This window comes from Aspergillus clavatus, genomic scaffold (assembly GCF_000002715.2).
Source record: "Aspergillus clavatus NRRL 1 1099423829804 genomic scaffold, whole genome shotgun sequence".
Taxonomy (NCBI): domain Eukaryota; kingdom Fungi; phylum Ascomycota; class Eurotiomycetes; order Eurotiales; family Aspergillaceae; genus Aspergillus; species Aspergillus clavatus.
Window position 1 is genome coordinate 1,003,484 of NW_001517095.1, and position 26,082 is coordinate 1,029,565.

The following is a 26,082-nucleotide window of genomic DNA, read 5'->3' on the forward strand; positions in this document are numbered from 1 at the left end:
CCACCCTTTCAAGAGGCTGGTATTGAAAGGACTAAACCAGCATTAATCGACATGCCTTCTTACCAGAGTTGGTAACTTGACCACGGTGATTCAGATTGATGGACTGTTGATCTCCACTCAGTCTGTTCCTCCCATTGCGGGGTTCTTATTCTTGCACCTCCTGTCTATCTCGGTTTCAAGTCAGTGACAACTGGCAATGCGCCAATAAGATGATCATTAATCATAAATCCGTTCTTGTCAAGGACTTCCGTATCATTGACGCCGCCCGTATTTTCCTAAATGGGATTCGAGTTCAGCGCCCAGGATTTGCCCGGTGCAGCGTCATAGAATCCGCTTGACCATCGCTTGCGTCCCGCCGTAGCGAGAGGAGCGACTAGCAAAGTACGTCCAGAGCACCAAGAAGTGATAGCAAAGCCACCCGCGCCAAGCTGCAAAGGTTAGCGAGATTCTCCAGGCATGGAGAAAGCTGTCAATTAAGCACGAGCTAGAAAATCAGCACGATTGGAACGTGGAACCGAGATGAACGAGGAACCCGAAGACCCCAATGCCGTGCCAGAGATGGTCGCTTATGAAGCAAGCAGTTGGCCCAGCACTCGACCACTCCTGCTTGTCCCGTCAGGCAGACCAGCCAGTCTGCTAGACAGGGCAGATGGTAGTCTGTGAGCTGTGGGTATTCCAGTTCGGCCCCACGCGACAAACTCACAAACAGCGAGGGAGGAACTCCACCAGCACTAGTCTAGCGGCTGATTAAGATAGAGATATCGTGGACTCCCACGCTGCGATCGAGATAAGGCAAGATAACGCTGATAAGCACACAACAAAGTAATTAGACTTGGTCATCTGAGGACCAATCGACGACAGCAGCCAGGCACCCGTGATCGGGACGAATCACCTCGGCGCAAAAAGGACGGGAGTCAGCCGGTAGGCTTCCCCCTGTCACTCGTCAGTCGAGAAGGGGCATTTCAGGTATTGGGCCAAAGCGGGTGATCTGCTTAAACGATCAGCTCTTCCAGTTTCAACAGAAACAGCATCCTTTAGGACGAGTGTCTGTCCCGGTGGCAAACCGGTATGAATGATGATGGGATATATTGCCGAGATGCAACAAAACCCACGATGGAGCGAGGGACGGCATAGATACTAAGAGCTTGAGAGGGGGAATGTATTGAAAACTGAAATTGAGGGAGGGATGGTGGATGAGTGGCGCACTCATCCTGCATGGGCAGCCAGTTAGAGTCGACCTTGGGGCCTTGCATATGTCCCCTCATAATGCTGACTAAGAGTTCCAGTGAGGTTAATTCGCCCAATCCGCGATGGGCGAGTGTCTGAGTCTTTAGTCCTTCTGCCTTCTGGTTATCAGGAAGAGACTCCTCCACTTCTTAGATCAAGCCACCAAGAGATGATGGACAGGGTTGCCGTTTGAGCATGTTGCACTCTGCAGTCCTGCGACCTGCACAGGCCAGAGCCTCAAGGGAATAAAAAGCAATTCGAACGGACACGAACAAGACCGTGGACTGTCATCCGTTGAAGGTCAAGAGGACTCGGAGATTGTACGGAGCACACACGGACGAGAATCCGACCAGTGACTGTGGCAATAATAGTAACATTTCCGACCCTTGGGATGGACGATTGATAGCCAACGCTAAATGGTCGGCGAGGCAGACATCGATGATGATCGAGCTCCACATCATGCAATATCGACTTCTCGACTGATAGGTTTTACTGGAGCCCGTCAGCAGCATTGGAGAGCACCAGCGACGATGACTGACGTACGCACCTGGCTCAATTGGTATGAGAAAGACGGACCTGAGTTGTAGCATTCCGGAGGTCGCGTACAGGAAGTGTTAGTTCGATAGTAGTAGTATATTCGGCCCCAAGACAAGCAATACTGTTTTGTGGACTTGTGCTACATACCAGACCCAGTCAGCCACTCCGCTTCAAAAACATGCGGGTTCTTCCCCCCAATGATCCCCATTTCCCCCAGTTAAAAGAGCAATCCGGAGGAACAGCTATTCCATCTTTAGTATAGATGTTTCGTACCTTTTCGTACCTCTTCGGCGATGATCAGATCTCCCCCCCCCGCATCTCACAGGCAGTGACCGCCACAAAGAAGGGTACTTTTGCTCAACACCATGAGAGTGGAATCACATCTCCCCACGCTGCATGGAGGACGGACCATCCTGAGTTGTTGTCGGCCAGTCACGGTTCCCGCTGGCATTTTTTTTAATGGCGGCTGTGGCGGGAAAGGCTGGAATAATACGGGTGCGGCTTCTCCCTCTCTCTCTCTCTCTCTCTCTGACTCCCCGCCCCCCTAGCATTTGTGTCTGCATCTGGTCTCGATATAACCGTCGCGTTCCGGAGGGATGCGGCGATAACAGACGGATGCCTTGATCAATTCGTAAGTATCTGACGGGGGAAGGTGAAGAGTGGTGGTCTGCTGGGTAAGCGTGTTGTTTCTGCCAAGGCGCCGTGGGGAGACTGGATGAACTAGAGAGAGAGCTGGTATATAACTCATGCTGGTGACACCTGACCGTGTACGGATGGATGGATAAATAGCATGGATCTCAAGGCTGGAAGAGACCAGCATTTTCAGATCACGACATGACAAGAGAGAGAGAGAGGAACAAGAAAAATGAAACCGAAGAAAGGACGAAGAAAAGAAGAAGAAGAAGGAGAGAAGATGAGGAAGCGGGAAAAAAAAAAAAAAAAAAAAAAAAAAAAAACTCCTTTGATATCACAGTAAGATGCTCTCTCACTTGAATCCCATCAACATGATTTATATTCTCTATCATCACCCAGCAAGCAGCCGATAAGGCGTCATCCACAGCCCAGACCAGGTAAAATGATAATCGCTATCAAAGAACACGCAGCAAAGATCAGAGAAATCAAAGTCAGAATCTCAAAATCCTCTTTCTGCAGTCCAATAGGATGATCCAGACCAGCCTTTTTGTATGATCTGCTCTGTTTCCCCCCCGTCCAAAACTCTCAACCATCCGAAGAAACCCAAGACCGGGTCACGATAACTGCTGCAGTTGCGCTGGACTGGGAAGATAAGACCAAACACCGACTTTGGTTCGATTGTTCCCGACATGTCAGGGAGAGTCTCCTACCTACAGGGTCCTTGTCCATCACCATCGCAGACACGAAGCAATGAGAGTGCACGACACGCGAATCCGAGCATCTCAATGGCTGCTTCTGACACGGGCTGGTTATCTCGTTTTCTGTTGAGCATGAAATAAAATGAGAAGGCTTGTCGATTTATTTTTTATTTTTATTTTTTTTTTTCTATTTTGCTTTCCTCTTTTGTTTCTTTTTTTTTTTTTTGTTATCCTTTTCGTCTGTGCAGGTAGTGTGTTGTAGACGGAGTATCTATCTCACATCTCACAGCTCCCTTCGATACTCGATACCCTTTCTCCAGATCTCCCCTCTCCACAAGATTCAACCCCCCCCCCCCCAGATATCTTCTGCCTTCCGTCTTGATTACTCAAACTGACATTATTCATCATCCACCGCAGGAATCATCCCCTGTCTTAGTGTATCATGTCAAAAAAGCATCTCGACCCGTCTCAGGACAAATCCGCAGCCCCGACTCCTTCCCTAGCGCAGAGTTTTTTTTTTTTCCCTTTTCTCCCTTTTTTTCCCCGTCCCAGATCCCTGTCTGTCAGTGCCAGTGCAGTGCCATCCTTTGATAAGAGCCTGGTCCTGGTCCTGCCTGCTTATCCTCGATGTCGATCTCTTTCTCTTCGTGCCAGGGTATGACAAAGTAACGCTAGTTGAACGGTTGGGATGAGGGTTGTGATAAGGCTTCAGAGAAAACATCCCCCGTGCCCATGGGACATGCCTCACATCTTGTCCAGGTGACGGCCTCCGTAGCTACCGAACCTGGCTGTAGAAGAACCCTAGCCTCTTGCCCCAAGCCCGATACTGACAGTGACGGTGACGGTGACGGCTGGTCGATCAGCGTTGGCTTTCTTTTATGGAGAAAGAGAAAAAGAAAAGAAAAGAGAAAGGCCTTCTGGCTCAGGGACTTGCCAGTTGCTTCTCAAATTCTATATTAGTAACAGACAGTGCCTGTATTCTAACCCCCAACCCGTCCGGACGTAATCTCGATTAAACAAATAAATGACGATCTTATTAGTCGAGGGCGTTGACGGCCTCCTGGGCTGCATATCTCTGCGGTTCAACATGTGTTTGTTATCTCTCGTGCGGGAGGAAAACGATATAAGAATACGGGATTCCCGGGTCTCAAGCTTTCTAGCTTTCTATTTGACTTTCTAGGGTATCTTCTATCTCAAAAGCGGCTGGGAGCAATATGCAATATACATGAAAGGTGGCCTGGTTGGTTTTTCTCCACCGTGGGCTATTGTTTATTTGCAAAGAAGGCTTCAATATCTCTAGCCTCAGAACTGATGATTTGTACAGAGCATCGGGCCACACCTGACACCTGCCACTGAAACCTCGATTAACATGGTGGCTCCTAGCTACTGGCTCTTAACTGTTCCCAGTCAGAGCTTCATCCCAGGCCGAAAGAAATTCATGTAAGAAGTTCGAGGGTGTAGGTGTAAATGAAGGAATCTGAAAAGTTAATCAGCGCGGCAAGACCGTTGATTTGTTTCAACGCAGAGCCTGCGCGTGGAAGCCGTTCGGTCTCTCGTTGATTTTGTCTGCTAGCTCTCGCTGCAACCCTCAAGGATCGTTCTCTGCAGTCCTCTTCCAGGGCTGTAGGGTGAAGATCAGAGCCACGCCGCCAATGACTCGATGACTCGATGACTCGATGACCTGCACAACAAGACGCCAGACAGAGTGCAGAATAACAAATGTCCCGGATGTGGTAGAAGTAAGAATCGAAATGAACATGAACAGATAAAATAACAGATGCATAAAGTTCAAACAACTCTAAATGAGGACTCCTTTGCGGATCAACAATATCAAGGGAAAGAGGTATCGCAATGGAAGAAACGAATAACCAAAGAATGCCGCCCAGAGATCCTTTTTTTGCGCCCGCTAATGACCAGTGTGCTAAAGGTGAAATGCGCGTCACGGGTTGAAAATATATGTATGAAGAAGAATCGAACGAGATGAGAAAAAAGAAAAAAAAAAAAAAAAGCATGCAGTCACGGGGGGTATATTCAGAGATCCTTTTGATTAATGGTTTCCTTCGTCGGGTTAGATCAGGCTGTATGTGGCTCATTCAAGCTTATGACGCTGGTGGTGGGCCCTGCCCGGGATGCCCCATGTGTGCCGGGGGTGTGCCGAATGCCGCCTGCTGCGTGGGACCCCCTGGGAACATCGGATACTGAACAACATTCATTGTCGACAAGCCGTTCATGTCTTGCCACCCGGGGTAGCCCATGGTGGCCGGCTGCCCGGGATATGACATAGACACCGTTGTCCCCTGCAAGTCGGCCGGCGGAGGGCTCTGCGGGTTCATCTGGGTTGCAGGGAACCCCTGGGCTGGGCTGGTCATCCTGCGCTTGAGGTCCGGGTGCACCTGCTGATTGAACTGGCTCGGATTCGGATACGCTGCCATATCCGGCTGTGTCGGGAAGGTCATCGAGCGTGGTAGCGGGGCCACGGGCCAGACTGAACCATCGGGTTGTACAGCGTATGTTTGTACGGGGCTGATGGGCTGCGACTGCGACGGCACTGTTGGCGTTGCGGGCATTCCCGGGGTGGGTGGCATGGGTGCCATTGCGTTGGGCCCCGAATTCCATACGTGTCCGGACATATTCATCATCGGGGGCTTCCCCACGGCCATGTTGTTCAGCATCTGTTGATCGGAAATGGTGGTGAATTCATCCCACGGCACCGAGGGATCTAAGGGTGCTGTCGCAAAGTCGGTGGATCCTACCATGCAGGTTCCAAGTCAACAAAGGCTGTCATCACATGGCAGAGCTTGCCTTGCGTCCCATAGAAATGATGGATCATGACCTACCTGGTACAAAACCCGACATGGGATGGCCGGGGAAGGTTGTGGTCGGATACCCCGCGGCATCCTGGCCGGCCATGGGCATGGGTTGGTACGAGTAGTACGACTCTCCATGGTCCGGGCCACCACCGAGGGGAGGCGGCGAGGACGAAGTGGTCGAAGGGTCTGTCGAGGCACTCTCCAATCGGGAGTTTGGCCGGGATTTCCTCTCTACTGGCGGCTGCTGATCGACGGGGAAGAACTGGCATTCTTTGCGCAGTCGGATGCAATTTTCGCATCGACCCTGAGCGTCATCCGCAGCCACGAGACATCGAATCTTTCGGCGTCGGCAGTGTACTATTTGAGCCAGAGCATGAGCACCGTCATAAAGGTCCGGACTGGGGTCGAGCGATGCACTTACCGCATGCGACAGATGTGCGATGGTATCCCAGCTTGTTTCGCTTCTTGTCGGCGGAGGGGGCTTCCATGAGGGGAGCTTGCAAAGTCGGTGTGGATGTCATCATATTTCCGACCAAGACCGCAGGCATCGCTCCCGGAGGACAAGATATGGACGGGTGATGCCACTGGACCGAAAGAGCATCAATCGCACTAGAGGCGGAGTTGGCGAAGTCGACAGCTGCAGTGGAGTGTAGAGATGGGCCATGCACGACGGACCAGACGGGAGACGATGATCCAAACGGGAAGATCAGGGATGCGATTGTGAATGATTTCCCAGGAGAGGTACAACGTGAAATCCAACCGGCGTTTGTTCCGTTGAAGGGAAGAAGAATCGGAGGCTTTTTGTGACAGTCGGCCACCCGGTTTAGCAATGTATACCGTAGCTATCCTTCTCCGCACTCTGGGTGAGTGGTTTATTTTATTATATATTTTTTTCCCCGCGATATTAAATGCAGGGAGTATTAAACGATTGCAAAAGGGAGTATTTCAAAAAAGAAGATTAGGCTGATTGAGAGCAGAACTTGCTGCGATAAAAGTCGTCGTCGTCGTGGTGGTGGTGGTGGTGCAACTAGTAGGCGAAGTAGTCGAAGTATGTACGTTGAAGGGTAAGTGTAGCCAGCAGCAAAGGATGTGGTGCGTCTACCACTTTGTCGAAACTCCCAGACTCGGGGAGAAGGAAAGCAAGGATGATTAAGGAAAGAAAGAAGCAAAAGAGAGACGAAAAGAGAAACAAAGAGCGAATAGAAAAGCCAATAGTACAGGGAATAGTAGGAAAGTAAAAGGTGGATAAAGGGAAAGGGATGGAAAGAGAAGAGGAAAGCGAGAGAGAGAGAGAGAGAGAGAGAGAGAGTACTCTGAAAGGACCCAAAAGGTATGAAAGTCCAGAGTAGTAGTAGGTAGTAAAAGGAAGTAAGAGTAAGTAGGAGGAGTAGTAGTAGTAGAGTAGGAGGAAGCAAGTCAGTCGTATTCGGGGGTCTCTTCTCTAGGTCTCCGGCTGTAATTTTCCCTTCTTTTTTTCTTCTGTTCTGACCCTTTCTCTCCTCTCCCCCTGCTTATTTGAATTAATATGGGTTTGTTCTAGAAGGATTCAGATTTCAGACCAGTTCAACTGAATAAAGATTAGGTAGGAGTTCCAGTTGGGAAATAATGGTACCTAGAAGAGAGACAGAGAGAGGGGGGGGGGGAAACAAGCACAGGGAAAATGCCAAATAATGGATCAATTCCGAGACTAACAGAGGTAAAAAATGATCCATCGAAAAAGGGATAAGAATAGTTAGGTAGGCGAAGGGGAGGAAAATAATAATACTGCAAGAGTGTTTGTAGATAGTAGTGAGTTAGACTGATAATAGATGTAGTACTGTGTAGTAGAGAGTAGTAGCCGCAAGTATACTCGAGTGAGGGTCTGGACAAGCATACGTACGATGATATGATACTACTACTATCAGACCCAACCCACCATGAAATTACTCGATGGCTGAATAAAAGTCCCTGTAGCTAAGTCCCAATCGATATGGACTAATTCCAACATGAAACGCCGAGTCTACAGACTGTGATTTCAATCTTTGAGACTACTCTGTAGTTAGTTAGTGCCCATAATTCAGATGCACTGATTATCCATGCACCAGTCATGTTATCCCTCCCAGTTCCTACACCTTCTTCCTTCCTTGGTGATTGCTTCCAATGGAGAGTGTCTATTGACTGTTGACGGGTGACTGTTGACACTTGACTGTTGACTGTTCATCCGATGTGGCGCTGGAGCCATCGCAAATCTTGATCGGAATGATGTGCATCACACTATGGACAGATGGAGTCAAGGACAGGAGCGATGTGGAGGAGTCGATTCAATCCTTCTTGCATCATCCCAGGAACTTTAGCCTCATCCAAGCTTCTTCTTCCTTTCTCCTTCTGCATGTCAGTCGAAAAAGGTAGGGAGTTAAGTTAGTTATATTAGAGTCTAAGACACCCCCCCTGAACCTCGCAACGGGCAAGACTGGTTCATGGAAAATGAGAAGGAGGGGAACCACTGTGCAGGTTATGGACAAACCATGGTCCAGTCCTCGATGTGGTGGTGCAAGTCTTCTTCTTAGGTTAGACTGTGGAAGGAACCTAAGAAGAGAAGAAGAAAGAAAGAAAGAAAGAAAGTCCGTCCAGTTGAATACAGAGTATTGATTATGATTACAGAGTATGAAGAATCCGCTCAGTCTAAACCGCTCTGGGGATATGGGATGTAGTTAGGTAATCCGACAATGCACTCCTATTGGCCAGGGTGACTCTGTTCTGTTCATGATGATGGAACCCTCCTCCAATCAACGTTGCCTCCATACCCGAGGGTCTTTTGCCCGAAAGAGAATCCATGTCTGATTGGATAAAAGAACAGTAGAGGGGCTTCCGAAAACAGTCTAGCGGTGTAGAACCAGGCAGGGATCCTCGAACTCTGTTTGACCTTCGAGAAGCCTCACTTGCCTCAGGCACTTCCCCTTCGTCGTCATCCTCACCCACAGGAGTGAACGTTTTGGCGATAGATCGTGCCGATCTACATTAATAGTCAATTGATCAGTGTGCCCATGACAGTGACGACACAGCGCTACCAGTCTATCCACTCTCTCCCACAGTTGTGAAACAATGCAGGTCGATACAGACGTTCCAGAGTGACAGAGTATCGACACACTACAGATCTGTCAGAAAGGGGTGGGCCCAAAGTCAATGTTTAATTAAGGGTCAAATCTGCATCCTAGTGTGGTCGGTGGATTCTTGGCCAGCTAATCTCACCTGCGCGTCTCTGTAAGGGGCATACACACACACACACACACACACACACACACTACTGACTGACAGGCGTCAGGACAGGACAGGACAGTCAGCATGGGAACCACTGGCTCAGGAAGGTTCTATTCCAGAATTCTACTCCATAGACAGCCAGAGAATCGGAGTTCGACCTCTTGGATATGTCAGAAAGCATGGAAATATGGGAAGAAAGAATATGGATGGGGTGTCTCCAGGTCCAATATCAACAGTAGTATGATCAGTATTACTGTCTTCTACGGAGGAATAATAATGCCTCTTTCCTACACAGTACACAGATAACCTGATCATAGCATGCCTACTCCAGCATATTATTATTATTATTATTATTATGCTCATCGTCTCATCCTCTCATCAGTCATCACTCATCACTCATCAGATCACAACCTTGACTAAAAATAATACTGTGTAATAAGTTAATAACCAGGACAAGAGTCTCCACCATGACACGCAACCTAGCAAGGATCCCAATCTCCAATCTCCAATCTCCAAACACCCAACACCATCGTTATGCTTGGCTGTTCCTTTTTTCCCAAGTCTCCCTCAGGGTCCTGGTCCTTGACTGCTTTTAACTTTCCGTCAAACGGTGTTGCCTGTGTGGACTGTGGACTGAAACCCGCTGAATCAGTTTTTGCGGCTTTGAGTTTGGTGCCTCAAGGCAGGATTATGTCAGCGGGGATTCCAGTGGGCGACGCACCCATCTGCAGACTTCAGAGAACACTTCTCAGTAATCCATCCTCCCTGTTTGTTTGAAGAGCTAGCTACCCTGGGTTTAAGCGATCAGAGATGGGGAACCCTCAAACAAGGGTGGATGTTGCCTCTTGCTTGCCGGTCGAGGATCGGAAATTGATATACGTAAGCAACGTCCCCAGAGATCGTCCCAGAGATTGCGCTGAATCATTGAACAACCATGACGACCTGATAGAATGGATCGAACCAGTGATCTGGATATCGTGTAGACTACTCCTATGGAAGAATTCTCTTTCCTCCTATTATTGCTATGATTGTGGTAGACTGGTATAGTATCACCCACTCCACAGTCGACAACGACAAGAAAACATATCTCTCTCCGACTTCGATACTCGGGTAACCTGGCTGGCTCCATGCCTGCCTAATACTCCTGAGGCCCCATATACCTGCAACTGCAAGTCGCAACCTAACTGCGCCATTAATCCTCCCGCCAGACAACCAATCACCTCATCCAGTTCCCCCGAGTGAACGAGAAGCCAGCCAACCATCCACAGCTTCCCCCCCCCCCGGGGCGGATTGCACAATCCGGTCCCTGCTCCGGCCCTACAGGGTCAGCCCTCAGTACTCAGCCCAACAACCAGGGATTGCATTTGCAGCCGATATGCACCAGTCCGTAAGACCGTAGGTTCCCGCCATGTAGGCTGTCACAGAATCGCCAGGGACCGCCGGATATGGGAATACGGGGGGGTTCTAGCTAGTTTTCCTTGTTCCTGGTGGGTGAGAGGCCTAGGGACTATGAGTACAGAGGGGGGGGGGGGATCACTACTACGGAGTAGATAGTCTATGGAATAAGAGTGTAGACACCCTCGCCTTCTTTCTGATAGTCCAGCATCGACTCATGGCAAATCGTCATTGGAACACTCGACAGGCACTGAACAGACCACAGGAGGACTCCAGAGTACACTTAAGTACCTAGGCTAGATAGTGTGACTACTATGACTTGACGATCGAATGCCCGTCCAGTCCAGTCCATTCGTCTGAGAAGAAGACCCTGAGTCCAAAAATGCCAGCAGTGCCATCTGATTGAGCCGGAAAATAATTGACGGCGTTGGAAATTCGGGGGGTTGACTTTGACTTTTAGACGGAAACAGGCGTATGCGAGGCTGTGTCTTGGTGCCACCTGGTTACCGAGGACTCCATCTCTTTCTGGTTATTATTTACTGCTTCAGATACTCCTATCTACGCCCCAGTTAGTCCCATTCGATCTTGACTCCGAATACACTGGGATTTGGGAATAATGAAGCAGCCTTCCTTCTATACTGCTGAGCGCCCCAAGCGCAAAATGTCATTCTTTAAGGTTTCTCTCACAGGCGACGACTTGAAGACCAGGCTACATCTGCAACGGGCTTGGCGGCTCCATCCGCTCCATTGGTGCATCAGGCTGAGGCGCACACCGGCTCGTTTCACCATCATCGGGCGCTTGTCTCGATCCAGCCGTACTGTGCGCTGCTCAACTGCCCAGTTACCTCGATTCCCAGACACCCTTACGTGTCCCTTCACGGTGATCACTCGACCATGAACGGGGGGGCATCAACCAACCCTCTATTCTGGCACCAATGGGAGCCGGCCGCTTGTGGTCCGAAAGGGAAGGTTGCATCCAGCTCGACGGCGGTCCATCTTGCTGCCCAATATATTGCACCCTTCGTGCGCCTACACATACTCCTTTGGACTTCTCCTGCAATCTTGAGGTTGCATGCACAATAAAACCCGGTGCGCTTGGCCGTGTTAAACAATTACCCGGTTCAGGGGGTTTGTCCCTCGCGTCACTTCGAGGAAGTAGTTGCCCACGTGCTCGAACGATCCCGTTGGAACATGCCATGATCTACAAGAGGACTGGATCAAAGTCGCAGCAATTCATGAATGGATGGGGACCGATCGGGCTTGATCAAGCTAAAGATTTGGCTTCGATGAAAGAGTAAGAAGTTCTAGACGATCCTGGGGGACCATTCAGTCTATCAGATGGTGTTGTTGGCGTATTTCATCATCGCCGATGCGAATGACCACCTCAACCCCAAGAGCTCGAGCTTCTCTAATGCAGCAGGCTATGCATGTCCGCCAGGTCCGGCCCACGATAGCATTGAAACCGACGGAAGCACACCACGATCTTGCCAATACCTCTCTCTCGGGAGATCCCCGAGCATCGACAATCAACACCTCATCCACAGCCGTGCCAGAACCGGCATGTGCAGAGGGCTTGGCCTTCACACAGTCCTCGGGGCTGGGCAGCCTATCAAGCGCAAGAAATTTGTGTTTGTATGACTTTGGCAGAGGATGTCCTGGAAGTCGTCCGTGCTTCTGAGCGAAAATCTGAGCAGGAGACAAGGATTGCTCATGGCAATCTGTGCCAGTGGATGCAGGATGAGGACAGGCGGCCTGCCCGGGGGGTAACCGACACGCATGCGAAGCGATAAAATGCACATTATAGGTCAACGGCCAACAGATATCAAAAGAGCGGCCTTCGCTGGCGGGGACCAGCTTAAAAGACATGGTTGCCTTGCGAGCCGCTGTAACCGGGCCTTGATTCTGTCGCTCAGGTTCTCTTGTAGAGAAGGTCAAGGCTTCAAAATTGACCTCTACTTGTGACCTCCTATCGTATGGAGCGTCTAGAGGTAAAGTAAACTCATCACTTGTCAATGACCCCCGACCAAGTGGTGTCGAGTCGATCGATACTTTGTTTCCCTGATTGATGCGCGGTCTTCCTGCGGCCGCTGGAGGCTCCTTGACAACCACCTCGAGCCAGGTATCGTCCAATGTCTTCAGTGTGTGACATTCTCTGGGAGTTACCGTGCTGCCGAGCCACCCCATACAGGCCCTGGTACCAGGCAAGGATGAAAGAACGCGGCCAACGATGCATTCCTGACTCCACCAGCTCTTCCCACTGTAGATGAAGCCGCCATGGAGGTTAGCTATCGGACCAAGCTTAGCCATCGCCTCCGAATCATTCTCCACCAACGTCGCTATGAGCAGATGATTGATCACATCGCCCGGGGGGACAAATCCGGAAAGCCAGCTTCGAGTCATCCAGCCGCCAATCCTTAAGGTCGATTGATCAGTGGGAGGACAGTGAAGGGCCACAAGCCGACGGATAGAAGTCGTCTGACAAGTATCTTTGTTTCCGAGAATCGTCGCATAGTGCTCGGGCAAAACATTTCGCACAGGTGTGCTGAAGATATCCTTGATTCCCTGACCAGATCCGCCAGTCTGCAGTATCAGATCTAGTCTTTCCTTGATTGATGCAGTAGTAGGCCACCCGATGGTTTCCGCGAACATCAACAATCCGTGGACTTGTCGTTCAATATGGTTGGGAACCAGTTTGCATTGCCCTTCTGGCTCGATACGGGGTACGGCCGGAGTCGAATGTCTGCGGGTGATACTTTCAAAGAAGGAGAAATGATGAGCCTTTTCGTTGCCCTTGCCAGCCCCCTTCTCGTGACTAGGTGATTGTGAGAGGGCGTTTGGCATCGATTCTGGATCCGGGCCGCTCCAGGAAAAGTCGAAGCTATCAAGAAACCGACGCACCGTCACTAAATCCCAATCGACCTTCGGGGTACGCAGCTTATCGAAATGATAAATGTCCCTGATTGCGACATGCACGTCCTTGGAAAGTTCAACGAATCCAACCCCGACGACGGCATCCAGACGAAGAAGCAATTCTGCGGCAAGAAGCATCTGAACGAGGAACCATTTCTGCTCCAGTACTGAATGGGCCATGGGCTTTTGGCCTGCACTGGGGTTGAAGAAGTCTGCATCCACATGTGGAGGTGATTCCCACAGTAATTGACCAATACGGAGACGCCACTCAACGAGACTAAAATCAATCCAGGCTCCTGGAGTGGCCAGGATCATGGTGAGCGCTTTGATTCCCGCTTTGATGCCGTGGCGATCGTCAAGATCGCTGAGCATGTGACGCGATGGCGGATGAAGAAGGTTGATAAATAAATCCTTGTCGAGTTCCTGCATGCTCTCAGCGTCAAGTATCGTCCTCTGCGTGTTCTCATACAGTATCTCCTGACGCAGCTTCTTCAGGGCAGCAAGACGGTCAATCAGGTATTTGAGACTGATCCCCCGGAGACCGATCTTTTTCCAGGCGATGGGTTCACCAGTGATCAATTTCCTCCGATCGTGTATAGTGCCATCGTGGCAGTGAGAGTAAGGTTCATGATAGTGCTCCAAAAAATAATCCGCCTCAACAGCAGGGAGAGTAGACAGGTGTAAAAGCTCGGGGGGCGGCCTTGGCTTTCCAGCAGGAACAAAACGGATAGAATCTGCCACTGGAAGTTCTAGAAAATGGCGAAACCCCACGGTCCCGGGTTCGTGTCCGCTCTGAGACAGCATATTCGGCACCTCAAATATCCCAACATCAAATGTTGCTCTTCTCGGTGCCTCTGTTCTCTTCCAGTCATTACAGTCATTAAGGGTAGCCGGGGTATCGCCCTTCACTGGCCATTCCTCTGGGACAGGGAGGTGGGCGTGCAGGGTACATAGAGTGTACGAAGGGTGAGGGAGAAGCTTTCTATCCCACAGATGTTGAATGGTCGGGTCATGATCATCCCATGGAAAGATTACCTGCGGGTACCACATATCATGTCTGCCTTTTTCAAGAAGGAAGTATGGCGCCCCGGAGAAGATAGCATAGATTTCTTTCCGTCTGAGATGAGTTTCCCTGTGCGGCAATTTACCAGAATGGATCTTCTCAGAATCCGCACTCCTGTCATGGTGGTGTGATTCTTTCGTTCCCGAACTTAGAGATTTGGAACGTAGACGAGAGCGTCGCTCCTCAGATTCCGGTGCACTATGACCGGACGATGAGGTTGCTCCGCCCTAGAAACCGTCAGGTACGCATTCCAGACTAGCTTTACCATTGGACGTGTAGATATGGTCTTACATGTTCGTGTTTGTCGGCTGGTACTTGAGATGGAGGTGTCGAGGCATCCCCTGTTGCCGGCGCTACACCATGTCGTTGGAAAAGACTATGCAGCGTCTTTTTGCCAAGCGCCGCATTGTCCTGGCTACCTTCAAACGAGGAAGACGATCTTCTGGGTGAAACCTCGCTCGTCTCCCGTGCAGATTCATTTGGAGGCGTTGCAGCCGAGACTGAACGACGCCGCCCCGAGAATAAATGCATCTTCAACCTGCAAAAGCTTAGTTAATGGTTTTTTCAAGTGCGATTAAATAATGCCTACTGCTTGGGCGATGAGGCTTTGGAGCGGGAAGATGTTCGCTCTATTGAGATAGATATATGCCGAGCGAAAGTGGTCGATTCATCATAGTAACGTGCAATTGTTGCTCGGGGTGGTATTAATAATTATATCCAGAATTAATGTATCGCAGGATGTCAGAATGCTTGGTTTTATGGATCGTACGATCAAATGAAGTATAGCCACCGGAAGGTGCCAGATTGTGGCGGTTCATGTGCGAGAGTCACGGGCAACGCGAGGAACCAGTCATTCACAGGGGCTGAATCCTGATGCATTTGAATACTCAAGATGATGGAACGACGACTGCTTCTGATGATAATCGTTAAAAGTAGATGCGTCCTGGCCTTTATAGAGATGAAAATGAGGATGGGATGAGATGAGATGAGTTGGCGTTGTACAGTGAGATGGAACTTGAAGAGTTAACGGAGGCCCGACGATGGACGATGACGTTCTCTTTCGGCGCCGAATGGAATTGCCGCCTCTTACCGGATTCGGCAGTCCGGGATTTCGCGACAACCCGTTAACTCTCGGTTTACAGTGAATCTATCAGATCTATCAGTATAGAAGCTTGGTGCTTCCTGCTGGAAGACTATTATTATCGGGAAAGGAGAATCCCCAAAATGTGTTATACGGAATGCGGGCGGGCGGGCTGTACGATGCGCGATGGTTTTGCTAAACAAATATATGTTGTTTTCAATTTGATTTCATGATTCATTTCAGGCAAGAGATCGAATCCAAGAGATCCGGCAATTCCCAATCAATTAAGCATGCTTCTGGAGGAAGCTCAGAGCAGTCTTATAGCCTCTCTCGTACTCCTTCCGTACCTCGTCATCCTCAAGGTTCGACCGAGCCGCCATCCAGCCATGGATCTGGGTGGGGAAGGTCTCCACGTAGTGATCGACCTGGAGATTAGCACCAAACGCCTCGACGTCCTTAGGGTTCTCGTCCTTGGAAGCCAGGATGGCCATGGGGATCGTGACACTCTTCGCATCATTGGGATCAACCATCGCTGGGTGGCACTGCACTGCGGCCTTGAACTTGGTGCCCTTGGCGGAGGACAGGCAAGCGATCTTTCCACCCCAGCAGTAGCCGAGGATCGACCAGGACTCGAAGCCCTTGCCGCCAGCAGCAAGCTTGTTGGCTTCGTCGACAAAGCTCGGGATCTTGGGTAGGTTGGCGGGGGGCGCAGCCTTGGTCTGGAAGAAGTTACCCAGCTTCTGCTTGTGTTCACCGGTCTGGGGAGGGAACCAGGAGATATCCGCGGGCTGGCCCTCGAAGAAATCGGGCATGAAGACACGGTACTTCTGTTCACTAGAGGTAGCAAGAATATCGGCACCTTGGATGGTCTGAGGGAAATAGCCGAAGATGTCTGTGCTCCATATCGTCGTTAGCCTGTGGGGACAAGCAAGCGATGCGAGGGAGGAAAGATTACCCACCGTACACGATGAAGATGGCCTTGGAGGCCGATTCGGGGCCCGTAACGTCTGAGAGCAGGTCAATGACAATTCCATTTTTCCAGTGTTAGTAGACCATCGACTCACATGTCTTCATTCCATTGATGGTCTTGTATTCACCCTTGCCCTGATAACCCTGGGCGACAATGGGAGGGATCCTGCACTCCGATCAGTCGACTCGTCATCGGCGTCGATGGGACCCCTATGAAGAATCATACGAGCAGCAAGCCTTGCTAACACCAGACATGTTTGCGGATGAACAATGAAGAAATCTAAATGTGCTGTTGATCAAGCGAGGTTTCACTGACGCGAGGATCGACCTGCGCAGTGGGATAGTCAGAAGCTGTCTGGAAAACATGAGTGAAGGATTGTACCGCGAGCGAACGTACAAGAAGCTCTCTTAGATGATTGAAATCAAAAGCAGCAAGCAGCAACGAGATGGAAGTGCTGGATGTGAAGGAGGAAGTTGCAGGTTGAATTTCTTTGTTGCTGTTTTTCATTCTCAGTTTCAACCCCGCCAGATTCGACGTCATCGGAGCGACATTCGGAATTTCCACGGCCGACCGTCTTTGCTGCTCTTCCCGACCGCGGTTATATTCACCAGCAGAAGAAATCGTCAAATACCATCAAAAGAAAACCATCTTTCATCGCTATTATATTCATATCGAAGGACGATTGATTCTCGAAACGCTGGTCGAGTTGATTGCAAAGTTCTCCATGAATATTGCTGAATCCTTCGTTGGCCAAGCCGATCCCAACATTTCACCATCAACTCCAGGGAGACGATCAGAGACCATCAGAGCCAGGAGATATACTGGCTAGAGCTAAGATAATAGGATGACTGATGAGCCATTCATCTGTCGACAAAGCTCTACAGTCATGAAGTCTCTTAGAGGCCGCGCTTACCAGCCCAATCGACGGCTCGATGGCTTCAATGCACACGAGTTTTTAGGGGATTTGATCATCTCTTTACACATGAGAGATACATATTTCATGACCCTGGCCTGGTGGTCATTACTGTGGAGGCAGCAATCTACACAAAGGGATGATCTTTGTGCGCCGTTTGGCCGTTGAGATCAAAGCATTGAAACCAGCTCAAACTTCCCCACGTTGCCTTTGACTGGAGGAGATTAATTCGCAAATGCCAGATAGCGTCCCACCAGTTGTATAACACGAGTCTACGAGTACTAACGAGTCACGCAAATTCAGACATTCAGGGTCAACCAGAAAGAGAAGGCGAGAGTACTCAACAAGAACGACATGTTTGAATGGTCGGTCGAGATACTCTGGGCCAACAACCCACAGCTTCACACCACAAGAAAACCTTCGATATCGGAGCAAGATCAACAAGCAAGAACACGAGGAAGTGTCTGAAAAATGCAATGAGCTCTCCATTGTCGCGCTGTCCGCCGATTAAGTGAGCACGTCTTTTCTTCACCTTCTGGCACGATTCTTGGCTGGATGATTTGCACCCGGGATGTTTGTCCGCCAAGATCCTGCATGTGTCGACAGGTCGCAACCGTGCAGCTGCAGAGATTGAGTTTGACATCTGCGACAGCCCTGGCTAGAGGCAAGTCTGCAGGGTCAACACGTCGAGATATCCGGGAACTTCCATGAGTTGTCCCTCGTGAATATGCAGACCGTCACGCCATAATCGCTAGCAGTGGCATCTTGCCGCTGCTATCATCTAAGTATATAAAGATCTACCAAAAGCTCTGCATCGGTATCGTGGAAACCGTGTCAGGAGTCTTGCTATCTGCTAGAAATCGCCGGTGCATTTCGTTAACCCAATCCAAAATGGCTTCCGTACCACGCAAAAAGTGGTATCACATCAAGTGGTTTGCCGACGAGGATAGCAAGGAGGAGAGGAAGCTCATCCTCAAACTTGATCTCCTGCTCGTTCCATATGCATTCCTGGCTTATTGGACCAAGTACATGGATCAGTCCAATATCAGTATGTCAAGGCCGTATCCACCCTTCTCCATGGCTAACCATGATTGCCAGACAATGCATATGTTTCGGGTCTTTCGGAAGACTTGAAACTCCATGGAAATGAGCTTGTGCGCCTGCAGACGATGTATATCATTGGCGCCGTGCTGGGACAAATTCCTTTCGCGTACCTCTTCACTCGATCTCCAATGTCCTGGGTCATTCCGGCATTGGATATCATGTGGGGCATCTTTACCTTGCTGCAGTATCGGGTGACCTCGTTTGGAGAGCTGATGGCCTACCGATTTCTTGTTGGATGGTTTGAGGTTGGTTGTTATCTCAGGAACTCGCTGTGCGTCAAGCTAAATATCGCCAGGCGGCATTCTTTCCGGGAATGCACTACATTTTCGGTAAGTTGACCTCGCTAAGCCGGGGAGGGCTAAGGAACCCGAGCTGACTTACGTTGCAGGATCATGGTACCGTGCCGACGAAATTGGTCGCCGCGGCGGCTGCTTCTACGTTGGACTCACTCTGGGAACGTTGACAGCGAGCTTGATCCAAGCCGGCACGTCTGCAAGGCTTGATGGAGTCCATGGTCTGGCCGGGTGGCGATGGATGTACATCATCTGTGCGATCATCACTATTCCTATCGGTTTGCTCGGCTACCTTGTTCTACCCGGAACCCCCGACAAGCCGAATCGATTGGTCCTCAAACAGGAAGATATCGATCTAGCGAAAAAGCGGCTCGAGAGAGCCGGGCATGGCATTCAAGGAAGCTTCACCCTCAAATCTCTTCTGAATATAGCCCGCAACTGGAAGTTCTGGGCGCTGCTTTGGCTGGATATCTTCTTCTGGAACGGAAGCGTGAACACCACGACAGGAGGCTATCTCTTGTGGTTGAAGAGTCTGAAGAAATTCTCGACCAGCCGAATCAACGAGCTGAATGCGATCTCACCGGCGTTGGGAATCTTCTACACGCTCTTCATCTGTTTCTCGTCCGACCTGTTGTTCGGTCCTGCGTGGGCCATCGCCATTTCCCACACGTGGAACATTATCGGTCTGGTCATTCTCGTGATCTGGGATGTTCCCCAGTCCGCACTGTGGTTCGCCTTTTCGACCACGTATTCTGCCGTCGCCATGTCCAGTGTCCTCTACGGGTGGGTGAACAGCGAGCTGCGGTTTTCACCGGTGGAACGAGCGGTCGCTCTGATCATCCTGAACACTGTTTCCCAGTCGACCACTGCGTGGACGCCGTTGCTGGTGTTCAAGACCGTCGAGGCGCCCCGGTTCACCAAGGGCTACTCGTTCGTTCTCGGCAATGCCATTTGCTTGATTATACTGGCCCATGTCACCCAGTTCTTTATCAAGCGCGAGAAGTATGTGCGCCGTGTACGATGTAGACTAAATTCGCTAACAATGTTTCAGGAGAAACGCGAAGAGAGCAGATGGCCTGTCCGAGACAAGTGACTCGGACGACCCGAGGGATGTCGAGCCTGGCGACCGAACGACCTTACAAGTGTCTGGGGAAAAGTAGAGGAGTGTTACCAGCATGAGATTAGAGATAGATCTTTTCATGACTATACTACGACCACTGTCCATAACCAGAATCAATCACCCAACTTGAAAACTACGCACAATATCACACACTCTATGAGATCAGCGAGATAACAGGCCAACCCGGACCAACCGTGGCGCCATCTAAGCACCGATGGTGGAATCCCCACCTTTGCACGCGCAATGCGTTATCTACGCAGCCTGACGAGCACTAAAAGATATCTAGACATCGACAATATATCCATCTACTCCACGCAAAAGCAACCGGAAAGCCGTTGCGAGTTGCGTGGGGAAGATGGCGAATCGCCCCCCAGAGTCCTTGGCACCGAGTCAATCCTCGTCGAGCGTTCATTACGTGACGATGCAGAGCAATGGCGAAAGCCAGGGCGGGGTTGTCGCTGTCGCTGTCAGTAAATCCTTTCCTCCTCGGGTTTTTAGATAAAAGAGACACATGGATGCAAATTTGATACCGTGAAAGAACCCCGAACCCCAGCAACAGGCGAGTATACTAGAAGCCGAACCCCAAGACGAGATCCAACATGGGCGACAGCGGCATAAGCACCAACGTGGGCCAACCCGGCCCAGCGCCCAAGAAGCACATCTTGCTGAATGCATTCGACATGTCCACCGTGGGACACCTGTCCCCGGGCCAATGGAAGGTGAGGCGCGAACGAGGACTCGCTCGGGTTGGACTGCGCTAACGGGGATTGCACTGGGGGTGTTGGGCAGAACCCGAACGACAAATCGGCCACGAAGCGCACGCTCGAGTACTGGATTGAGCTGGCGAAGCTGCTCGAGCGAGGTGGCATCAACGCCCTGTTCCTGGCGGATACGTTTGGGGGCCATGATACGTACCAGGGGAATTTGGACGAGTGTATTCGCCGGGCGGCGCAATGGCCCGTGACGGATCCGTCGATTGTATGTTGTTGTGTTCTCTTGTTGTGAGACGGGTGAGATAGAAGGGTTTTCCGAGACTGATGGATTGTGCTCCTCAGCCCATCTCGGCGATGGCGGCCGTGACGAAGCACCTCACCTTCGCCATCACCTCGTCGACGTCCTCGGAGGCGCCGTTCCTGCTGGCAAAGCGCTTCTCGACCCTCGACCATATGACCAAGGGCCGGTTCGGCTGGAACATCGTCACCTCGTACAAGAAAGCGGCCTTCAAGGCCATCGGGCTGGACAGCCCCATTGAGCACGACGAGCGGTACCGACAGGCAGATGAGTACCTGCGTGTGCTGTACAAGTGCGTTCATTTTGCATCGATTTTGGGATTCGTGCTAACGTCCAAGCGCCAGACTGTGGGAGGGATCGTGGGCGGCGGACGCCGTGTCGCCAGACCCGGCCAACGACTCGTACATCGACCCGGACAAAGTCCGCACCATCAAGCACAAGGGCAAGTACTACAGCCTGGAGACGCCGCACATCGTCGACCCGTCGCCGCAACGCACCCCGTTCCTGTTCCAGGCGGGGACCTCGCCGGCGGGCTCGGCCTTCGCCGCCACGCACGCCGAGGCGATCTTCGTGTCGGGCCACTCGCCGGGCATCCTGCGGCCGAAGATCGACCACATCCGGCGGCTGGCGGCGGAGCAAGGGCGCGACCCGCGCTCGATCAAGCTCTTCGCGACCTTCACGCCGATCGTGGGGCGCACCGACGCGGAGGCACAGGCCAAGTACGAGGCGCTGAAGAAGGACGCGTCGGTCGTGGGCGGGCTGGTGCTCTTCAGCGGGTGGACGGGGATCGACATCTCGCGGATCCCGCTGGACCAGGAGATCACGGCGGCGGACTCGGCGGAGACGGCGCGCATTGCGAGCGTCCTGGACGCGCTCACGACCACCAGCGAGGAGATCCCGCGCTGGACGCCGCGCGTGGTGGCGGAGAAGGCGGCCACCGGCGGGTTGGGCCCGCTGGGCATCGGCAGCGCGGCCACGGTCGCGGACGTGATGGAGCGCTGGATCGAGGAGGCCGACCTCGACGGGTTCAACCTGGCCCATGTGTCGAACCCGGGGACGTTCGAGGACGTCGTGGACCTGTTGATCCCCGAGCTGCGACGACGCGGGTTGTACCCGGAGCTCCCTGTGGCGGAGGCGGAGGCGCTCACGGCGCGCGAGAAGGTGTATGGGAAGGGACAGAGCGGGCTGCGAGCAGATCATCCGGGGAGTCGGTACGCATACGATGTGTATGTGGAGGAAGCGTCGTATGAGGCGTAGAACCTCACTCTCCACGGAGGGGAGGACTAACTCTTTTGGTTTACATCGAGTGTCGCGACTCGAGGGTCGACTGTAGATACATTTTTCTTTTCTTGCCGGATGTAATCATGCAGGACGAATTCCAGTCAAGAGTTTCTTCATCGTCTCCCTTTCCAACCCCCCCCCCCCCATCTGTATCGCCCGGCCATGATTAAGCTCTGGGGATGGAATGCACTCCATCCGCCTGCATGACGTCCCTGATGATCTGCCCATTGGCTTGAGTCTAGATCGGCGAGGCCAGTCTAGACTAGGATGTGCGTTTCAAGATCCCCGAGGAAATTGTGCACCGCATCCCCTGTGGTAGATAGGGTGTACACTAGATAGACCGTGAGGCCCTCCTACTAGGCCCTCCCTAGTAGGATATCAGCCTTCCGACTCCGAGTCTCCGACCGGAGCAATCCTGTTCTCTCCTGCCATAACGGCAAGAGATCATCATCCTCCAGAATCGGGTTTAGGATCTGTCATTGCCACGGCACCATGGCAGGACGAAAGTACCAGAATGGGGCTAGGACGTTCAGCCAGCCCTCTCTGCGCTGTCACATTGCACGCAAGGCATCCTTGCATGATGCATGAGTCGGCGCTGGGCTAAATCATGTGGACTGGGAGCATGAGGATTATTTATGTCTCTATCTTCTATGGTCAAGTAGTAGTACTTACAGTGAGTACATAGTAGTATGTAAGACTTGGGGATGAAGAGCACGGGTTGGGAGAAGGATGAGGGTTTGATAGATGTAGTATTCCTGACTCCGGCCGAAACTGTTTGCGTTCGAACTAGAGGCTGCGGAGGAGTGTATACATAGTACTATCGTTCTGGTGTTATTATTGGGCGACTACTATTACTGCCATCCTTTAGTCCATCTCCACGAAGAGAATTTTCCTCACTTGGTGTGACTGACTACTCTCTACTCTCTAGTCTCTAGTCATCGAGTGGGCCAGTGACCTCGGAAAAGGATCACGGTGCTCCGTGCCAGCTCCATACTGCGGGGACACCACCAGAGACCACGAGGATTGTATTTGTATACACTATACATAGTAGTTATCTGCAGAGTCAGACTCCAGAGCAGACTCCGGATGTCTGACGATTGACCGACCCCCAATGGAGAATGGAAGGATCTCATTCCCTGGATCGATATCGATAGTCACGGATTTCTCGCTCTAGCGTCGACTTGCCACGAGAGAGAATCCACATCCACGTCAGTAGAACTATCTTACCATCTTACTACTATGTACTCCGTAGACAATCTAGATAGATAGCAGATGAAGAAGTCACCAACGCTCACTAGCTCCGCTGCACTTCCCACCATCCAAACTCTACTCAGAGTACGCTGGTCGGTGGGACAGTGGGAGAGACTCCTAGAGAGTAGAGACTAGAGAGACCAGCCAGCTCTGTGTGTGTGTGTGTGTGTGACATGGCCGATAGCTTAAATCACCACCCGCTCCATGTAGATACCCTGCCTCAAGCGAAATTCCGAGCACTGCGCTGATAGGCTGCAAAAGGGTTGCATGCTTGTGCGTGCAGGAAGCTACTGTCGGTAGCCTGGATGAGGCTGGTCCGATCAGGCATTTTCCACGACTTTTGGATCATCTGCAGGCATAATAATAGGCGTAGGCGTCGTAGGAGGAAAGGACTCTTTGGAAGAAAACAGATAAAAGCCGAGAGATCACAGTCTCTTCACCACCTCCCACCGAGGACCGGCACTCCCCTTTGCCAATTCCAGCATGAGTTCAGGCCACTTGTCACCCGTGGCAGCCACCCCAACGCCCCCCGGCCCCGACCGATCGGTGCTCCCGGCACTTTGTTTATGGGCGCTGATGGTCAGTGGTTCAGGCGTGGATTGGGGGCTTGCTCGGGGCTTGCTCGGGGCTTGCACTTGGACGTTCGGAGGCTAGAGATGCAGATGGGGAGAGATCATTGCATGCTCTCTGGTTTCAGTGGGAACTGACGTGTTCTGAAGTACTCCAGTGTCAGTTCTACTACTGAGTACATACACAGTAGTAGGTATCTCTGTACTGGTACAACCATAATACGTACTGTACACTACCTAGGACCTATACAGTACCTACTGTAATCTGTATATGTAAAGCGATTAGCCTGGAGCATGAGATGAGCCAAGAGGCCCGAGGTCAATGGTGCAAGCTGGTGATTGGCTGATGTCTTAGTTGGGTTTGGGAAATTCCCATGGTCCTGCTGGGCTGGACGGAGCAAGACTTTATCTACTGGTTACTGGTTACTGGTTACTGGTCAGTTGGGTCACCAAGACACCGCTCGGGTCATGTGACTGAGCAGATTCCCTGGGTCTTGTCTCTTGAGTCCCCCGTACGGCGTACCCAGACCCGACTCCTTAAGGTATTGAGACTATTGAGAGTTGAGACTATTTCACTCTGCGGTACAGTCAGATACCGTGTCCACCGAAAAGAGAGGAGAGAGAGACCGAAAAAGAAAAAAAAAAAAAAAAAAAAAGAGAAAGCAGAGTTAAGTGGACTGACCACCTGCTGCAGGCCGACAGGCAGAGTAAGCGGTGGGGCTCCATATACGTTGGCCATTCCAGATCCGGTCTAGTGGCCAGACTAGTGCGATGTGGCCAAAAGGGCCCAGACAGTCTGGCAGGGATCATGCGAACACCAATTTCATCCTTTTTTTTTTTTTTTTTATTTTTTTTTTCCCTGGACTGAAATTCGGGATCCTCTCGCTTGAGACTACCCGGAATGAACACAGCTGGGAGTTGCGGCAATCTAACTCTTCGCCCCTAGGGTCTTAGTGATGAGGGTCGGGTTCGTCAGATGAAGGCAGGAGGAGACTATTTGTAGAGATAGATCGATCGACTCTTTGGTCAGTATCAAAAAAAAATGAAGGATGGGGGTTCTTACACTTACTACTAGAGAGATGACCAGCTCTCGGGTGATGCCGTGAGGTTCTAGCTGCACCAATCAGAAATGGAGAACGGGAATGACAATAGGCGAACCAGATTCAGATCGTTTGCCTTGATAGTTATCCATAGATAGACTGTTACTATGTACGAGTACCGTTCTGTATCTTACAGTAACCAGTGACCAGGAACCTAGACTCTGGAAGAATCTGGCAGTACCTACCACCAGTTCTACACAGTAAGTCTTTACAGGCAGTTCGACCCTCTCGCATGTCACTGACCTGACTCCGAAGCAAGGAGCATCACGGAGTTTATTCGCTTCCCCTTTTTTTTTCTGGTGCGAATGGATCATTTCGGTGTACTGTCCTTTACCATATTTACAGACCACCCATACGAAAGTACCTCCCCCTCCGGAGTCCGCAGATCGAAGATATCCACCTCCATGAGTCCTTCGACTGAGGATTGAAGTCTTTTAGACGGATGAAGAATTTATCACTCTGCGCGGTGCAGAAGAGACTCCGGGCGCGTTTATATATATATATATATATATATACACACACATAGACAGAGTACAGACTACTGAGGAATCCCCATCGACCGATCGTCCATCACTGCTAAGCTTATTCCCAGCTCCACCATCCAGGCAACTTGGAGCAACATTATTCCCTGCTGGTCTGATGTGGCCGATCGTCGCGACTGATGACTCCACATCTGTCTTTGAGATCTGGGGGGTTCACTTCTTCAGAGTTCAGGTTCATCCTCGCGGTCTGTCCCCTATTATTCACTCAATGGGATTTCCGATAGTCATCGTCTCATCGACTCTCCTGGTGAAGAGTCTTCTCGGGCACTACTGACCAGCCGATATCGCAGAACTGGTAATGGAGTGGGTTCGGTCTGGTATTCTTCTTGGTATTGTA

At 51.1% G+C, this 26,082-nt stretch overlaps 5 protein-coding genes across 5 annotated transcripts, besides 20 other annotated features; 2 read left to right on the forward strand and 3 right to left on the reverse strand.

The window, feature by feature from the left end:
* Positions 1-2,267: 2,267 nt before the first annotated feature.
* Positions 2,268-2,294: a microsatellite.
* A 396-nt stretch (positions 2,295-2,690) lies between these two features.
* Positions 2,691-2,719: a microsatellite.
* Positions 2,691-2,720: a microsatellite.
* Positions 2,721-4,747: 2,027 nt separating this feature from the next.
* Positions 4,748-4,775: a microsatellite.
* A 305-nt stretch (positions 4,776-5,080) lies between these two features.
* Positions 5,081-5,103: a microsatellite.
* A 91-nt stretch (positions 5,104-5,194) lies between these two features.
* On the reverse strand, positions 5,195-6,453 carry ACLA_098580 (putative C6 finger domain protein; the record flags this gene model as incomplete). Its single annotated transcript, XM_001270341.1, has 3 exons — positions 5,195-5,844; positions 5,933-6,262; positions 6,327-6,453. The coding sequence occupies 3 exons, from the start codon at positions 6,451-6,453 to the stop codon at positions 5,195-5,197; spliced, it is 1,107 nt and encodes a 368-aa protein (XP_001270342.1).
* Positions 6,454-7,167: 714 nt separating this feature from the next.
* Positions 7,168-7,214: a microsatellite.
* Positions 7,186-7,213: a microsatellite.
* A 35-nt stretch (positions 7,215-7,249) lies between the features above and the next one.
* Positions 7,250-7,313: a microsatellite.
* Positions 7,314-8,058: 745 nt separating this feature from the next.
* Positions 8,059-8,101: a microsatellite.
* Positions 8,102-8,475: 374 nt separating this feature from the next.
* Positions 8,476-8,506: a microsatellite.
* Positions 8,507-9,153: 647 nt separating this feature from the next.
* Positions 9,154-9,186: a microsatellite.
* Positions 9,157-9,185: a microsatellite.
* A 289-nt stretch (positions 9,187-9,475) lies between the features above and the next one.
* Positions 9,476-9,499: a microsatellite.
* Positions 9,500-9,633: 134 nt separating this feature from the next.
* Positions 9,634-9,657: a microsatellite.
* Positions 9,658-11,863: 2,206 nt separating this feature from the next.
* On the reverse strand, positions 11,864-14,251 carry ACLA_098590 (uncharacterized protein; the record flags this gene model as incomplete). The annotated part of the gene is made up of 1 exon (XM_001270342.1): positions 11,864-14,251. One exon carries the CDS (start codon positions 14,249-14,251, stop codon positions 11,864-11,866), a length of 2,388 nt encoding a protein of 795 aa, XP_001270343.1.
* A 1,624-nt stretch (positions 14,252-15,875) lies between these two features.
* Positions 15,876-16,815, reverse strand: ACLA_098600 (dienelactone hydrolase family protein; the record flags this gene model as incomplete). The annotated part of the gene is made up of 4 exons (XM_001270343.1): positions 15,876-16,483; positions 16,551-16,598; positions 16,656-16,726; positions 16,787-16,815. 4 exons carry the CDS (start codon positions 16,813-16,815, stop codon positions 15,876-15,878), a joined length of 756 nt encoding a protein of 251 aa, XP_001270344.1.
* A 1,550-nt stretch (positions 16,816-18,365) lies between these two features.
* On the forward strand, positions 18,366-20,031 carry ACLA_098610 (putative MFS transporter Seo1; the record flags this gene model as incomplete). The annotated part of the gene is made up of 5 exons (XM_001270344.1): positions 18,366-18,522; positions 18,573-18,823; positions 18,874-18,907; positions 18,967-19,873; positions 19,923-20,031. The coding sequence occupies 5 exons, from the start codon at positions 18,366-18,368 to the stop codon at positions 20,029-20,031; spliced, it is 1,458 nt and encodes a 485-aa protein (XP_001270345.1).
* Positions 20,032-20,590: 559 nt separating this feature from the next.
* Positions 20,591-22,259, forward strand: ACLA_098620 (xenobiotic compound monooxygenase, DszA family; the record flags this gene model as incomplete). The annotated part of the gene is made up of 4 exons (XM_001270345.1): positions 20,591-20,710; positions 20,781-20,969; positions 21,047-21,294; positions 21,347-22,259. 4 exons carry the CDS (start codon positions 20,591-20,593, stop codon positions 22,257-22,259), a joined length of 1,470 nt encoding a protein of 489 aa, XP_001270346.1.
* Positions 22,260-23,685: 1,426 nt separating this feature from the next.
* Positions 23,686-23,705: a microsatellite.
* Positions 23,706-24,136: 431 nt separating this feature from the next.
* Positions 24,137-24,166: a microsatellite.
* Positions 24,167-24,513: 347 nt separating this feature from the next.
* Positions 24,514-24,540: a microsatellite.
* A 192-nt stretch (positions 24,541-24,732) lies between these two features.
* Positions 24,733-24,765: a microsatellite.
* A 167-nt stretch (positions 24,766-24,932) lies between these two features.
* Positions 24,933-24,960: a microsatellite.
* A 734-nt stretch (positions 24,961-25,694) lies between these two features.
* Positions 25,695-25,728: a microsatellite.
* Positions 25,729-26,082: the final 354 nt, after the last annotated feature.